Source organism: Suillus bovinus (assembly GCF_016758785.1).
Source record: "Suillus bovinus strain UH-Sbo-P2 chromosome Unknown EDB93scaffold_26, whole genome shotgun sequence".
NCBI classification, from domain to species: Eukaryota; Fungi; Basidiomycota; class Agaricomycetes; order Boletales; family Suillaceae; genus Suillus; species Suillus bovinus.
In genome coordinates, this window is record NW_024542082.1 from 111,859 (window position 1) to 127,180 (window position 15,322).

General features: G+C 46.9%; 3 protein-coding genes across 3 annotated transcripts; 2 read left to right on the plus strand and 1 right to left on the minus strand.

Moving 5' to 3' along the window:
- The first annotated feature begins 1,147 nt into the window (after positions 1-1,147).
- Positions 1,148-2,385, plus strand: EDB93DRAFT_1144813 (uncharacterized protein). Its single transcript, XM_041449452.1, has 7 exons — positions 1,148-1,170; positions 1,249-1,351; positions 1,453-1,509; positions 1,561-1,612; positions 1,665-1,786; positions 1,889-2,294; positions 2,356-2,385. The coding sequence occupies exons 2-6, from the start codon at positions 1,299-1,301 to the stop codon at positions 1,905-1,907; spliced, it is 303 nt and encodes a 100-aa protein (XP_041307850.1). The 5' UTR covers positions 1,148-1,170; positions 1,249-1,298; the 3' UTR covers positions 1,908-2,294; positions 2,356-2,385.
- Positions 2,386-8,371: 5,986 nt separating this feature from the next.
- EDB93DRAFT_1280349 (uncharacterized protein) lies at positions 8,372-10,131 on the minus strand (the record flags this gene model as incomplete). The annotated part of the gene is made up of 8 exons (XM_041454441.1): positions 9,697-10,131; positions 9,573-9,643; positions 9,483-9,522; positions 9,356-9,430; positions 9,093-9,306; positions 8,931-9,038; positions 8,522-8,876; positions 8,372-8,474 (listed from the first exon to the last, which is right to left on the minus strand). The coding sequence occupies exons 1-8, from the start codon at positions 9,868-9,870 to the stop codon at positions 8,372-8,374; spliced, it is 1,140 nt and encodes a 379-aa protein (XP_041307851.1). The 5' UTR covers positions 9,871-10,131.
- A 2,195-nt stretch (positions 10,132-12,326) lies between these two features.
- EDB93DRAFT_1328312 (uncharacterized protein) lies at positions 12,327-14,483 on the plus strand. The gene is made up of 6 exons (XM_041455115.1): positions 12,327-12,371; positions 12,444-12,587; positions 12,642-12,725; positions 12,777-12,812; positions 12,870-14,212; positions 14,277-14,483. Exons 1-5 carry the CDS (start codon positions 12,364-12,366, stop codon positions 14,194-14,196), a joined length of 1,599 nt encoding a protein of 532 aa, XP_041307852.1. The 5' UTR covers positions 12,327-12,363; the 3' UTR covers positions 14,197-14,212; positions 14,277-14,483.
- The last annotated feature ends 839 nt before the right edge of the window (positions 14,484-15,322 follow it).

The following is a 15,322-nucleotide window of genomic DNA, read 5'->3' on the forward strand; positions in this document are numbered from 1 at the left end:
TGCTGGTAACAAGAGCATATGTAAAGAAAATTTCTGCTACTTTGTGTTTGCTGTCGTGCAGCGGTCATAGTAGTGGTAGCGAGAGAAAAAAAGAATCTACACTTTATTGAAGCAGATAGTTTTTTGGGTGCAAGCCCCGATAGCGGCCCCAACCTGTGCAAAAGAGAGAGAAGAGGTGAGCTGTGAGGGCGGGTGGGCATCCTCGCAGCCTCAAAATCAGCAAGTCTAGGTACCCTAGAATAGGGATGTAGTACTAGTATGTATCGATCTCAGCAGGCGAAGCACGGAGTTTCAATTTAGCAGGTGCCGGTCGTGCCGGCTGTCGACTATCACTCAGAAACTTTTGTTCGCGCACTGCATTCAGCGTACATGATATTTTTGAAGCAATTTTAAGGGTGTAACTGTGATAGCCAACCCTCTACAGTGTTCTGTACAATGTCACGACACCCGGCACAACCGGCACCTGCTAAACTTCGACCTCCGCGTTTCGCCCGCCAAATTTTTCCGAGATCGACCAGTCTGACTAATTCCCCACTCTCACACGATACGAGATGCCCAAATCCATGGAAGCTGAAAATATGGAATGTAGCCCTGCTTTAAAACGCTGACCCGGCGGCCGAAGAAGAAAAGGCTCAGCTTTCTTCCCCTATACAGACTGCTCAGGTATAGGAAGTTCAGTTTGTAGTCCGGCATTAACTTGTCATTAATATTCTTCCAGCACCAAATTCAGGCCTACCTCCACATGTTCAGGATATCCTGAACACGCGCCCCAATATCATTCAAGTTGCCGTGGGTCACTCTTCGCGATATACAGGAATGCTGTCAGCTGAGGAAGGAAGAGCTATAAATATATATTCTGTGGCGGTCCGCTCGACATCCTTACCCGTCGAGTATTCACAGCAGAAATGGATCCATTCTACTATTGATATGAACATTATCCAACTCGGGCAGCGAATCTGACGACTGCAGGAACACTAACGCCCGTTTCGACAGCCTCTCGAACTCAAACTAAGCTCGATCATTTCAAGAGTTTTCGAACTGGGTATCAATTATACTAATCAACCATGATATCAAAGCGAAAGTCGAAACATGACGCACTGTCACGACATGTCCCTCAGGCAATTTTCAAAAGACTACTGGCATGTCAAGACTTTAGGCTGAGGCGCGCAGGTCAGCACATGTGTTTGCACAGCGACCTGCTCATACTCACCGAAATGTGGGCACAATTCGTGCCAGCGCAACAATCAGTATATGCTCTGCAAGATTGACCCTTGACGGAACATGCACCGACAAACAACATGGATGTTGTTAAAGCGGCAACAATGAGGAGAAACACATTTTTCTGTGCGAGGTAATTATGAAATCCTCTGAGGATCGAGGAACACAGTATGAAGATGACCAGCTTTTATGTCCTGCATATACATATAAGCACGATTTTGATCAATCTGGCAGAATTGTTATTGCTATAGGTTTCCCCTTTATCCACTACAGTCATCAAGGCTCGTTGGCGTGCGTGTTTCCTTGTTCTGCTTTATCCCTCTCTTAACGCGTTATCTACAGCTACATCGGCTCGGACAAGGCGATTGCCGACTTGCCTATTTTTGGGCGTGAGGCATGTTGTTTACTACCGTCACTGTTGGATATATGAACTGACTGGGCTATAGTGGACGAGTGGAGGTGTTGCGACGTTCATGTTCTGGCGGAGTGCATATCTGAGCATTCTGTTCTCCCTGCAAAATCGAAGCCTGGTTGCTGGAGACTGGATGAGGGTGAAGTTATGGGGACGGTGGGTACTAAAATTTGTTTCTGTCTGTCTTCCCTTTCTACCTTCTATTTCGACCAAGCTTTCTTCATCTCTTTGTGAGTAATGGACTGACCACATTTGTAGTGACGTGAGCCGGGAATGAAGAATGAGCATCAACGTTTACGACTAGCAAACTCGACAGGATGGACCATTCACATCGCATTTCTACACATAGACTACACTATATAGAGGCACATTTCTTTCCCCCACTTATTGTTTATGGCACATAATCACGTCTGCAATTTCACTCATCCCTCCTGTTTGAGTGCGCTTTCCGTTCCTTTCCGTTCCTTTTTTGTTGACATCATCTCCCGTGTCCTGCACAGTCTTCGTTGTGTTGTTCTTGTTGTGGATGGGTGTTGGGAAGAGCTATATAGACGCTGCTAGGTGTATGCATTGATCGACTCTGGAGGTAGTTTCTTGATATGAAATATCATCTAACTCGGGCAGCGAATCAGACGAAGACACTCCTCGCATTGCGAGCTCCCATCCTGAGGCGTGCAGGTTAGTATATATGTGTGTGTGTTTACACAGCGACACGCTCATACTCACATCCTGGAGGGCACATGTGAAGCCAGAACAACACTGGGCCTTGCCATTTATTCTGCAATGACTCTTCTCGGCGAGACATGCATTGACAAACATAGATGGTGTCAAAGCAGCAACAATATGAATAACGAGGAAGAAACACATTTTTCTGTGCGAGTTAATAGTATGAAATCCTCTGAAGGGAGACATCTGTGAGGATGGGAGGAACACGACAGGCTTTCTATGCCCTGGGACCTGCATATACATATTAGCACGATTCTGATCAATCTGGCAGAATTGTTATTGCTATAGAGCTTGTTCGGTAATCCACGTTAGAGCAACTTTACTTCAACGCACAATTTTGATGTGGCGCAGGTGCGTCTGAGTTGTGAGCGGAGACTGAAAAGGATCAGTGCTGATCATCACAGGTATTACGAGTCGGTACAACATACCAGCCATGGATCCACAGGGACTCCTATCAGTAAATCAGCCACTATTCCCTAATCCCATTACCCCCCATGGGGGGCATCTCACTGCAGCTCATCTTCTTCAGCAAACTCAACCAGATACAGTGCACATCGCAAGAGCAGAAGTCCACAAGCGCACTTTCCGTTACATTGCTCTCCTGATAAACATATTGCTTGCCGCTACTACACATCTACTCATACAACAGACCCCTGAGGATCCTGAGCCCTACCACACTTCGTCATTGACCGGTCAAGAATGGGTGATGGAATTAATTGTTGGCCACCCTGAACGCATACACTGTGAGCTTGGGGTGCACGCTGAGGTCTTTGAGAGTTTGGTCAACGATCTTCGAAGCCTTGGCCATGCAGATTCACGCCACGTATCATTAGAGGAGCAGCTGGCAATATTCCTATATGCGTGTGTGACCAGATTATCTTTAAGACATCTTGCGGAACGATTCCAGCGGTCAAATGATACAGTCTCTCGGTTTGTAGTTTGCAAAACCTTGCTTGAACTTAGTACTAACCCCAAGTCACTCATATAACAGCTATTTCCGCAAGATGCTCTTTATTTTTTTGTCCCATCCATTCTACACAATACATGTCCGCCTTCCCACTGACAGCACACCTATCTCAAGTGAAATTTGCGACAACCCAAAACGCTGGCCTTACTTCAAAGATGCCATCGGAGCGATTGACGGCAGTCATATCCATGCATACCCTCCTTCACACAGCTGCCACCTCTATTACAATCGCAAAGGCTTCATCTCTCAAAATTGCCTTTTTGTGTGCGATTTTGACCTTAATTTTACATTCTGTCACGAGTACCTTTAACAAACCATTATTCTTTCCTGAATCTTCCTAAGCGTCAATACACAGCGCCTAAGATAAACCCTAACCCTACCTTGAAAGCGTCTACCATTCCCGAAATACCTTTAGCGCCTACGACACGTGTCTTCGATGTGACTGATGAAGAAGACGAGTTCTTTGATTGTGATTAGATAAGATAAGATAAGATATGGTCACGTGATGCTTCTTTAATATTCCACGATGTTCTATGGTACGATTCCCTTTCTCTTTTTATGATTGGCTAGTAGTTGTAACTCAGCTTCAATCTCCGTCTCAATAGTTGTATATAGTTAGCATGTCTTGGTAGATAATTCCTTAGTTCAAACCTCTTGTTTCTACACCGTAGCAATCCAAGACGTACCTGCTCATTATCCTTTTTGTTGTGATAACCTTCGTTTGAGTCCTAGTCTCTGCCCAGCGTTAATTCGTTATTGGGTTGTGACACATTCACACTGACCAGCTGGGAGGGATCAGCAACCGATGCTCGACTCTGGGATGTAGCTTGCAATGATGGCCTGAATATCCCGCCTGGAAAATATCTTCTTGCTGATTCAGGGTTCCCCTCATGTAAAGAGCTCTTAGTCCCCTATCGTGGCATTCGCTATCACCTTGCTGAATGGGGCCGTGCTAGCACTAGGTAAACCTTCAGTTGTTTTTTTTTGCTCATCTGACATTATTTTTTAGACCTGTTAACAAAGAAGAGTTGTTCAACCTCCGTCATGCATCAGCTCGCAACATCATTGAACGAATTTTTGGTGTTGTGAAACGTCGTTTTCACATCCTTCTCATATCCCCTGAATATAGCATTGACATTCAGGCACGGATTCCTACAGCGCTATGCGCTCTTCACAATTACATCCGCGCTCATGACCCAGACGAAGGTCCTTTGCCGCACATACCCGTTGTCAATGACAACCATCACGACACCTTCCCAGCACCTCCAGGACATGCCGACACCGATAACTCAGGTGCAGCGCCCATTCATACCAACGCAAACAACCTTCGTGATCAGATTGCAACGCAAATGTGGGAGGATTATCAAAACTACTTGTATGAACGAGACTTGATGGATGTAGATCAGTTCTTGGAAAGTGATGAGGAGGCGGCTTCAGATGATGAACAGTATGCAGAGCTTGAAAATGATGCTGACAACGATGATGCTATTTGATACAGTAGTAGTACAACATTCTGCTACTACTACAAAAATGGAATATTGTGCTTGACTTGTTGAATGATAGACCGCAAAAAACCAATGTGAAGCTCCGGCGTGGTACTCAAATACACAGTGCATATTCTCGCGTTCAGCAGGAACACGTTCAAGAGGACAATCTTCTCATCATGCGACAAGTCCTCTTCTGCTTGCATGCTGTCCAGCGCACGTCTTGTTTCATCCGCCATCCGAGAATCTTCAGTGACGGTCGATGTTGTAAGACCATCGGTCAGGCGATTAATGGAACCTTGCAGGTTCATCCATGCGGCGGCGCTGGCAGCATCTTTGCCCTTTCTGCCACCATTCCCACTGCTACGCCGACTCGTACCCGTTAACTTGAGCTTCTTGCTGTCGGATTCTGATGGTACCAGCTGCGAGACCAACTCAGACATGATGGATGCGGAAGGGGCAACTGACGTCATATCATCGAGCTGGTGCTTTCCCAGGCTAGAGGTAGAAGAAGGAGGCGGCATGAGGGCAGGGATACTAGTACTGACATCATGAGTGATGTTGCTGGTGCTGGTGCTGGGACCTGGTACTGGTGCAGCATCATCAGTGATGTTACTGACACTGGGACCTGGCACTGGGACTTGAGTGCCGGTTGCAGCTGATGACGTGGGGTTGTATGAAGCAGATCCATGTGCAATGCTGTTAGTCGGTAGGATTTGGTCCATCTTGTTGTAGAACCTCCAACCGGTGTTCTTGAACGACTTCATGGACTTCCCAGAGCTGCTCTGTGGCAAGATAAATTCAGCTGAAATTAATACATAAATGTGATTACATACGTGAATAAATTCATTCCACACAGATTCAGCTGCCTCCCCCTGAATGCTAGCACCATGTTAACTATCCCAATGACACCCGGATCGGTTGCGATATTTCTCAATAGCATTGTAAGTAGATTTTAACTAAAATATTTGCATCAGCGATGGCTGGACTCAGAGTGGCACAAGAGACAACATACCCCTGCCCATTTAACCCTGCAATGTGATGCCGTCTTTACTGGGCCACTTTTCTTCAACCCTGCGATCTTGAGGGCAGCTTCATTGTAGGTCGGTTCTTTGAAGTTGGTTCCAGCCAACTTTGATCGTTGTGTGATAAGATAGTCGAGGAGGGCATCAACCTCAGCATCCTCCCAGTGAGCCTTCTCCTTTGGTAAAGACATTTGTATCAGCTGGAGTTGGCTACAGATTATGAAAGTAGCGACTGCTACAAAGATCTGCTTTCTGCGCTGATCATATGCGCGATGGCTGATAACAGATTTCGTGGCCATGGTCGGAAGGGAAAGACATTCGATCTCCGACACCGGCGTTCGTCGTGCCGCCTGTTCAATGCTGTGCATTGTCAAACTTTGCGCCCAACTTTCATTCAAACTCAGGTTACCGAACAAGCTTCAATTGTTTGTGCGGGAGTGAGGAGTAGCATACATAAAGGCAATTTCCGCTAATCCATGGAAGCTGAATATGGAATGCTTGAAACCCTTGATATTGAAACATGCAGAGCCGTGCATATGAGATGCGTGCAGCGCAAGGAGAACGTCGATGTAGCTCTCATTACTGATGGAATGCAGCCTGGCCGAAGAAGAAAAGGCGCAGCTTTCTTCCCCTACACAGACCGTCCAGGTATAGGAAGTTATGGTACATGATCACGTCTGCAATTCCACTCATCCCTCCTTCAGCCACGTGTTTGAGTGCGCCTTCCCTTTTTCTTCATTGTTGTCATCTCCCGTGTCCTGCACGGTCTTCATTGGGTCGTTCTTATTGTGGATGGATGTTGGGAAGAGCTGTATAAACGCTGCTAGGTGCATGCATTGATCCATTCTACTATTGATATGAATATTATCCGACTCGGGCATCGAATCTGACGACTGCAGGAACACTAACGCCCATTTCGACAGCCTCTCGAACTCAAACCAAGCTCGATCATTTTCAGAGTTTTCGAACTGGGTATTAACTATACTGATCAACCATGATATCAAAGCGAAAGCGGAAACATGACGCACCGTCGCGACATGCCCCTCAGGCTGCCGGCTCAATTTCAAAAGACTACTCATACTGGCATGTCATGACTCCATTCTGAGGCGCGCAGGTCAGTACATGTGTTTGTACAGCGACCTGCTCATACTCACAGAACCGGCACAATTCGTGCCACCGCAACAATCCCGATATGTTATGCAAGATCCACCCGGGTAGGAACATGCACTGACAAACATAGATGTTGTCAAAGCAGCAACGATGAGGAGGGAGAAACGCATTTTTCGCGAGGTAGTATGAAATCCTCTGAGGATCGAGGAACGCCGTATGACGATGACCAGCTTTTATGTCTTGCATATACATATAGGGACGATTCTGATCAATTTGGCAGAATTGTTATTGCTATAAGTTTACCCTTTATCAAGTTGCGCGGGTAGTGAGGCAGTGTTCTGCTGGTCGATGAACATTTATCAAAGTTAGTGTATGTTCAGCACTGAGCGTTGAATGGTAAGCAACTTGTGCAAATTTTTGGGAGGCACTCCCATTTCAGTGCTCAAGGACAGCAAAGTGCTCTGCACGTAGAGCGCAGTCAAAAAGCAATTTCTCCCAGTCCATGTCCATGGAAGCTGAATATCGAAGCTTGAAACCTTGCATATCACAATCTTCAATCGTGACATTTAAACATGCAGAGCCATGAGATCTGTATAGGAACGTGTGTGCAGCGCGCAGCACAAGGAGACTGTCTGGATGACTCTCCCCCGCAAGGTCATAGTCCCTTGCATGAACGCATTTTCAGACCGTATACCAAAGGACAACTTTCGGGCTCGCCTCTAAAATGTTTATGATACTCTGTAGTCGCTTCAGATAAGTTGCCTTCGCAAAATGCAACCTTCTGCAAGCGCCTGTGATGTGTTCACGTGGTCAAAAAAAAGAGATCTCCAGCGCCTGTGCAAAATCTTGGGCCTTACCCTTGAAGCAATAAGCGGTTTTGGGATAGGTATACCTAGTGGGCTTGGCCGTCTGAAATATGTATCAGTCCCACGTTCGTGATGTATAGAAGACATGTTGCCAAGGTCGATGTGATTCTCATTGCTGATGGAATGCAGCCCTGCGTAAACGCTGACGGCGGCCGAAGAAGGGCGCAGCTTTCTTCCCCTATCCAGGTATAGGAAATTTGTAGTCCGGCATCAACTTGTCATTCTTCCAGCACCAAAATCAGGCATACCTTCGCACAATCATTTTTACAGCATTCAAAATATCCTGAACACGCGCACCGGTATTGAAGTTGCCGTGGGTCATTCTTCTTAATATGCAGGAATGCTGTCAGCTGAGGAAGGAAGAGCTATGAATACATATTCTGTTGCGGTCCATTCGGTATCGTTCCTCGTCGAGTATTCATAGCAGAAAGGAGGCTATGTTCACCAGGACGGGGGCTGAGAAGCCAAGGACTGAGGGATGAAGGGTTATATCAGTTGAGTGTTAGGTTCAAGCTAAGTGTTATACATGTGCTATGGCAAGCTCGAAACGAAGATAAGTAGAGTTAGACATTGTGCTGTTGATTTCGGCGGCTTGTTTCCATGTTCTCCTTCAGTAGAGATAGAACTTCGATAGCTACACCCCATGATCTTTGGTAGCCTGCGGCTCTGAAACCGAAGGTTAGAACTCGCACGATCTAGGAAACTACTCTCACCCCATCCCATATGCGTGAATAACTGTTAGGTCCTGCTGTTGTCCTGCATCTTCGCCCGAGTTGGGAGCTAAACCGTCACTTTGTATAAGAGGAAGCGAGATTCGCTCAGCCTCCACACGTGGACCGCCTTTCCTGTCCGGCCTAAGGCCGACAGTATGCATGAGGATCTTCGTCCCTTCGTCTTTCAAACATGGCGCTATGACGGAGCACCGCTCAAATATCCCTTTTGCAGCCGACATATCCAAGGATGTATCCCAGTTTCCTACTTGATGTGTTCCGTTTAGGGACGCGGTGTTCGTTTGCGTCAGCCCAGGGCGAGGAGTAATGGATGTGGGCAGTTCTGATAACCCGCCACCTACGTGCAAGGACACATCAGGGATAGTGAGGGTCAATATTGATACGGACTGACCAGACCGTACTGTGATGAATTCCTGCAAGCCGCTACGTTCGACTATAATAGATTGTCCCCTGACCGGATACATGGCTGTATCTTCGACTCCGATCAAAGACCGTGAACCTTCGGATCCGGACCGTCAATAACTATCGGTACCTGACAATGTCATGTGCTCACCAAGAGACGTTGCGTTAACCAACAACCCTGTTTTCCCCACAAAAGGCTTAACTTCGTCCAAGCTCCTTATGTATTGACAATGGAACACAACACCGCGAGACTCGAGCTCTGATCGAAGCCATGGTAAATATTCCAAAGGGTTTATGGTGACCGTGTTGAAAGCAATGCCCACTTTGAATGGTGTAGGGACTTCAGACTCTGAGAGCAAATTGAACTACCCTTGTACTTAGAATTTAAGAACAGGTCATACAAATTGGACTTACATCGCGCACAAGGTCTTTCCACCAGATGGTAGAAAGAACGCCATCCGTCTCCCCGAGAACCTTAGCAGGTGATCTCTGGAATGTTTGTTAGTCATGCCAAATGACAAACGTTCAAACAAAGACTGACTTTGACCAAGCCTGATGGCGCCATGTCCCATAACCTATCACTGAGAAGCCTTGTCCGTAAAACTTGAAACATTAACAATATATCGCTTACAATGTTATTTGCTCCCATCGTCGCACGCGTTCATCTGTCGCACCTAACGCATTTGGAGACCAGCTTGCGCCCTGAGCAAGATTGAAGTAAAAAAGAGCCTGAAGATCGCTCGACAGGTACGTACCGCGAATGGACTTGCCCAAGCTTGAGAATGCCAATCCCCAGGCATATCTCTTGCTATGATCGTGATATCAAAAGCCACATCCGAATCACAGACAGCAGTGTAGGCGATAGTGAGTCCAATCACCCCCGCCCCGAGGATGACCAGAGGCACACGGGACTTGGAATCAGAAGACATGGATCTTGTAAAGCGCGAGTCGATAGCAGAGATAAGGTATGGAATGATGCTGAACTTGCTTATAGTTTTATATAAGGAGTTATTCGGTCACCTTCGGACGAAAGATATAGTGGCGTTAATATTGCGCTCGAGCCCGGGGAAGTGTGGTCACATCCCACTTTCAAAGCGACAGGAAATACCTTCAAGTAATAAGTAGGTGGTAGAATGCAAGTTGAGAGCAAGTGTCTTTGCCATCGCTTAGACATTACATGAATGTTCAAGTTTGCAGTGTTGGAATCTAAATTTCGCTTGGATTCCGCAATAGGAAAATACTTGCCGCTCGCCAAAGCCTCTCTGACAACGTTCATCACGGTCGAACTTCATTCATAGTACTAAGGTCAGTTAAAGAGCTTGGTTTGAGGACATGCTCCTTCCGTTGACTGTTCTTCATCCATTCAGTACGTCTGAATTTAATAAGCTTCCGCATAATCTCTTACTAGATCGTCATTCTCACGGAATGTTCTCTCCCGTCTTCAGGGCCAGATTTGTGCATATTCTTCAAGCATGTGGAGGAATATGCATATATCTGACCAAGTTGCTCGTACAGTCATATCAATTGCCCTCACCGTAACTACGACTCAGCAACACCTCTGTCCTCGATCGCCGATGTATGCTGGCCCACACCTTTATCAATTTCTTTCATGTCAGCTGATTGATTCTTTTCTCACATACGATGAGTTCACGTTTCTGTCTCAACATTGATGTCGATTTGCCTGACTCAAAGGTGTGTTGCTCGACATATGACCTTGTTATTCGATTGCTGAAATTCTATAACTTGGACGTTCGTGACCCTCTCGCCTCGAACTATCAGGTTCACCTCGCCAACCTGTAGATCTGACTGATGACGCGAGGGTCTAGATGAATCTCTTGACGATCATTATCCTGGCTGTTCATCATCTCAGTGCAAGAGACGTGCTCGACCCCGAGACTACTGACGCGGCGCATGCATCTCGGGAACGTGCGGGGGTCTCCTGTGCTGGGAGACGGATATTGTGGACGTTAGAAGTTGCAACCTTGACGGTACCGCAATGATCTGGTAATGTTGTAGTACATCGGCTGACGCAAATGAGGGGTCCGGGTGTGTCGACGATGAAACTATTTATCACAACGCACGTCGATATAATTCTGTGCATGGATGTTCGATTAGCTCTCAACGAGGGCATTGCTGCTGCAATCACACAGTCATTTTCATTGAAATTGCAATAAGTAGCAACAGTTATAAGATGTGCTTGCTAAAAGACCCGGATCGAAGTATGTACTCTTGTCTCTTGCCTCTTACATGAAGGAGCCCGAGGGACTCGCCGAGTTTTACAAAGTGCTTGGAAGCTTCCGATAAGGAAACTCCTCAAAGCCTTTGCGAAACAGACCACAACAAACGCTTGAGCTCTTCTGAACTCTCATCCACTGGTCCGGCAGCACAACTGAGGGCTACTGCGAATTCTAATATAAATGCGACCATTGTGCTATCTGTACAGCTCTATGCCTCTGAAAATGTTATTGTAATCCTGTATTGTTGATATGGCTGTCTCAAACCTATATGTAATGTATCATGATTTTCCTCATAGTACGACCTGTTGAACGTTGATGGACGGTCTAGCCCACAGAACGTTTCCTTCATCTTGCATTATAATTGGGCTATCTGACTGCTTGTCCTCGGTTATATCTCCAGTTGACTTGTAGGATTTTGTATCAGCCTAAAATCGAACCATGGTTTCCATCGAGCGTATTGCGGTGTGCTTCGAGCGGTCACATTGCATCACCCCGTCCGATTGCTACATTAGGCTTAAGAACTACACTTGGTTACGACGCAGTGGGCGTTTTAAGGTAAGTGTCTTTGCACGTTTACAAATAAAAAATGCGACTGACCCTACCACCAAAATTTTCAGACCTCTATGATCCTACCGTAACGCGCCTTCATATCTGCAAATTTTCTACTGCGCTATAATATATCACGTTTCCCCTTGTGCTCGAGCTCGTTTGCTACTGTCTTAAGCAGGCGCCGCTGCCAAGGTTCATGGCTGTAGTCGAATGTGCCGCGACAATGCTCCGAGTCCACAAGTTTGTCGTTGTTCTCAATTGGACCTTTATTTGAGCCATATTTCTCCACATGTGATATCACCCTTTAGTGGAGAAGTACCGGTACTCACTTCATCGTCACATTCTAAGTTTATTAAGGGTAAGTGATATTTATGTTGTTGTGGAATGGTGCAAGCGTGGTGGCACAAAGCGGTGAATTATACACGCGCATCTCCTATAGTGAAGCATCCACAGACGCGATGTCGGTGGATAATACCAGATCGATGGCTTTGATGCACGTCCACAGTCGTCCTTTGCCTACTGTTTCCCCACCGGTATAAAATACGGCGTCGTTCTCTGCTTTACTTCTCTCATCTTTCCTTTACCTTTTAACTGGGTGCCTTCACCTTAGCCACTTATCTTGTTGAGCTCATCGATATGTCTATGTAAGTCTACTCACATGTCGGGTCGGTATATCTATATGCTAACGATGGCGCTTCATCTCATGATTTTCTTAGCAATTCTATACACATGTCGGATTCGGATTACCGCGTACCCCTCCACGGCCACCCTGATCCCACTCCGTTGTCCAAAGAAAACATGGTTAAGTTGGTCAACCGGTGCGATGCGGCGTTTCACGAAGTATGCAACCAGCTGGACGCGTACGTGGCTCTACCTCATTGAAATCATTTACTCGAACTTACGGTCTCGGACAGATTGTGTAAAGACACCGAGGAATTTATGCGTGATATGACGAAAGGATACGCGCTTGCAGGCCCAGCAGGTGCTCACGTTAACGAGTAAGTTAATCAGCCTACTACCTAGGCCAAGCAACTCACGTTCAACGACAGATCAAACTATGATGGCGTCGCGGCGATGCAACAGGGGTAAGTGCACTCACAACTGAGCGCTCGCCATTAAAATTTCCTTATTTGTTTCTTCAGGGCCCGGGATGATTTGAACTATGTTCAAAATCCTCAGGCGTCGTTCCCGACATTGGAGAAATTCATGCCACCAGTGGTTGGTTTTCCACAGTTGTCCCACATTGATCAGGGATTTTGTTACCCTCCGCAGACCTCTGCCGTCCCTCGAGCGCCCTCGCAAGGTCATACATTGCCCCAGCACGAATATAACCCTGCATACTTGAAGAACGGGCCTCCCAGCGTGTATCTTAGGCAGCCCCCTGCCGCACAGCAAGGCCCTGCATTTTCCCATGAATACAACCCTGATTGTTCTCAGCCATCTTCGGTCGTTGCGGCGGCGGCGGCAGGCTATGCTTGGCCTCAACATGAATATCATTCCAATGGACCCCCTGACGTGTCTCATTCGCAGCCCTCTGCGGTCGTTCCAGCACCACCCCAGCATCTATATCCTCCTACTTCCTCCTACCCTTACTACCAGCAACCTCAACCTCATAACATCGCAGGTTCATTCAACGCGTATCACCCGACCGCGACAATCCCCCAGGGTCAACATGCTCCCTTGCAGACGGAATCTAATGTCGCCTCGAGCATGGAGCCATCTTCCTCTGCTCTCAACAAGACGGCGTCTGCTAGGCCTCGCAAGCGTAAAGCTCGCCAGACCTTTGAATGCGAGGATGGTGCAAGTTCGTCCATCGCACCAACATCGCGCAAGCGCAAGCGCCGGAACATCACCGACGACTGCAAATCTGGAAATTTCGGTCCATACATGTCAGCGGACGCCAGTGCCACGGTTATGGTCATGCCTGTCCACGACCCAATGCCTGTGGACATCAGCAGCCGCAGGACGCACGATCCCGACGGCAATCCGCTTCAAACGAGCAGATTTGGGGTGATGGAAGTGGATAACCACTGTGCTGATGGATCCGACAAAGTCACGAAGGACCTTTCACCAGAATTGACCTGCGTGCGCTCATGCGATTGGACTGACCAACCGTGTGGTCTGTTCGTAGAGGTGAACAAGACCCGGATCGAAGAACACCTGTGGTTTTGGCATGGTGTCAAAGTCAAGAACTCCAAGTCTGCCTGCCAATTTGGAGATTGCTCGGACACACAGGAGATAAAGAATTTGGGCCGTCACATCGAAGGGGTGCACTTCAATATGTCCTACCAGTGCCCCTATTGCAACAAGCCGGCGTCCAGGACCGATGTTGTGACTCGGCATCAGAAGGAGTGTAAAGTATTGTTTGATAAAAGGGCCCACGCTGAGCGTGAACAGTATGAATTCTGTCCCCAACCGATTACCAAGATGGTTTCTGGATATATCGTTCCCGCAAAGAACGCAATCTAGGACAGTGTTTGAATATGTACGTTCGCCTTGTCCTGCATCTGTCGCTGGTGCTAACACCACTTCTTATTTCCGTGCTCTAGTATTTACTCCAATCATTGACTCGGAAACAATCAATTTGCTCTCTACGGCGAACAACACTTGTACTCGTTTTGTTCTATTATTCACGATATTCTTTCTTTTCATTCTTGCTTGGTGGATGTTCTACTAGTAGTATGCTTATTGGTTATTTTTATTGCACGCTGGACGTGGCTATCGTACCATGGTGCTCGGTTTATCTTACATATGGTTGTTGTAATTCTATGGGATGCTATGGGATACTCCTCGAGAGAAGCTTATCTCGGAGGTTAATTACATAATGAAACGTACACGACTCTTCGGTAACACCCGGCTCATGGGTGCTGGTGAATCTTCACTAACTTCACTATCATCTCATCAGTAAACCGGTGAGACTTAGATATTGGTCGATATTGTCACTTTCATGAGCCACAATTTAGTCTGTCCAGAAAGCCCGATTGCATGGCGGCCATTGATGGGCGCATCAGTGTTCCGTCTATTGCAGGGGAAATCTACGACTTCGTTAGTATGACGACTCCCATCACGATGTGCGATTTCTCTTTCGACCTAGTACATACGGAAGGCCCAAAAGATCGCAGTTGTCGACATTACAGGCACCAACAAACCTTCTCGGTGTTCTGTCAAGTAGTCGCATGTGTAATACTGGTTCGAAGATCAAAATCTATTTTGATTCAATCAAGGACCACCTCTTTTTGCTCCAATTTGCACCACAATGCTTACTGTTTACCTAATCAAGGTTCTTGAGGCCTTGAGGTGGGATCAAATATCCATAACTCTGATGCCGATTTTAGCGATTTGATACGTGCTGAGCGCGGAAAGTTGCACGGTGGTATATCTAGCACGAACGCTATTGTTATACAGCACCAACATCCCCCACTTGCTTATACCCATCCCTGGAACATGACCGTAGAATCGAATGATCCCACTTTGTGGCCGTTAATCCATTCGAATATTGGATTATGTTATGGGTTAGGTTCGTTGCATCGAAATGTCATGGCCCAATATTGATTTGTGGTTTTATAGTCGCCTTCGCCGTCGTGGTGGTATACGA

Coding starts and splice junctions, on each gene's coding strand:
- EDB93DRAFT_1328312 (XM_041455115.1), top strand. Junction 12,588..12,641: donor GTATGCAACCAGCTGGACGC/GTACGTGGCTCT, acceptor GGTCTCGGACAG/ATTGTGTAAAGACACCGAGG. Junction 12,726..12,776: donor GCAGGTGCTCACGTTAACGA/GTAAGTTAATCA, acceptor GTTCAACGACAG/ATCAAACTATGATGGCGTCG.
- EDB93DRAFT_1144813 (XM_041449452.1), top strand. CDS start 1,299: ATGGATGTTGTTAAAGCGGCAACAATGAGGAGAAACACATTTTTCTGT. Junction 1,352..1,452: donor AACACATTTTTCTGTGCGAG/GTAATTATGAAA, acceptor TCAATCTGGCAG/AATTGTTATTGCTATAGGTT. Junction 1,510..1,560: donor AGTCATCAAGGCTCGTTGGC/GTGCGTGTTTCC, acceptor CGTTATCTACAG/CTACATCGGCTCGGACAAGG.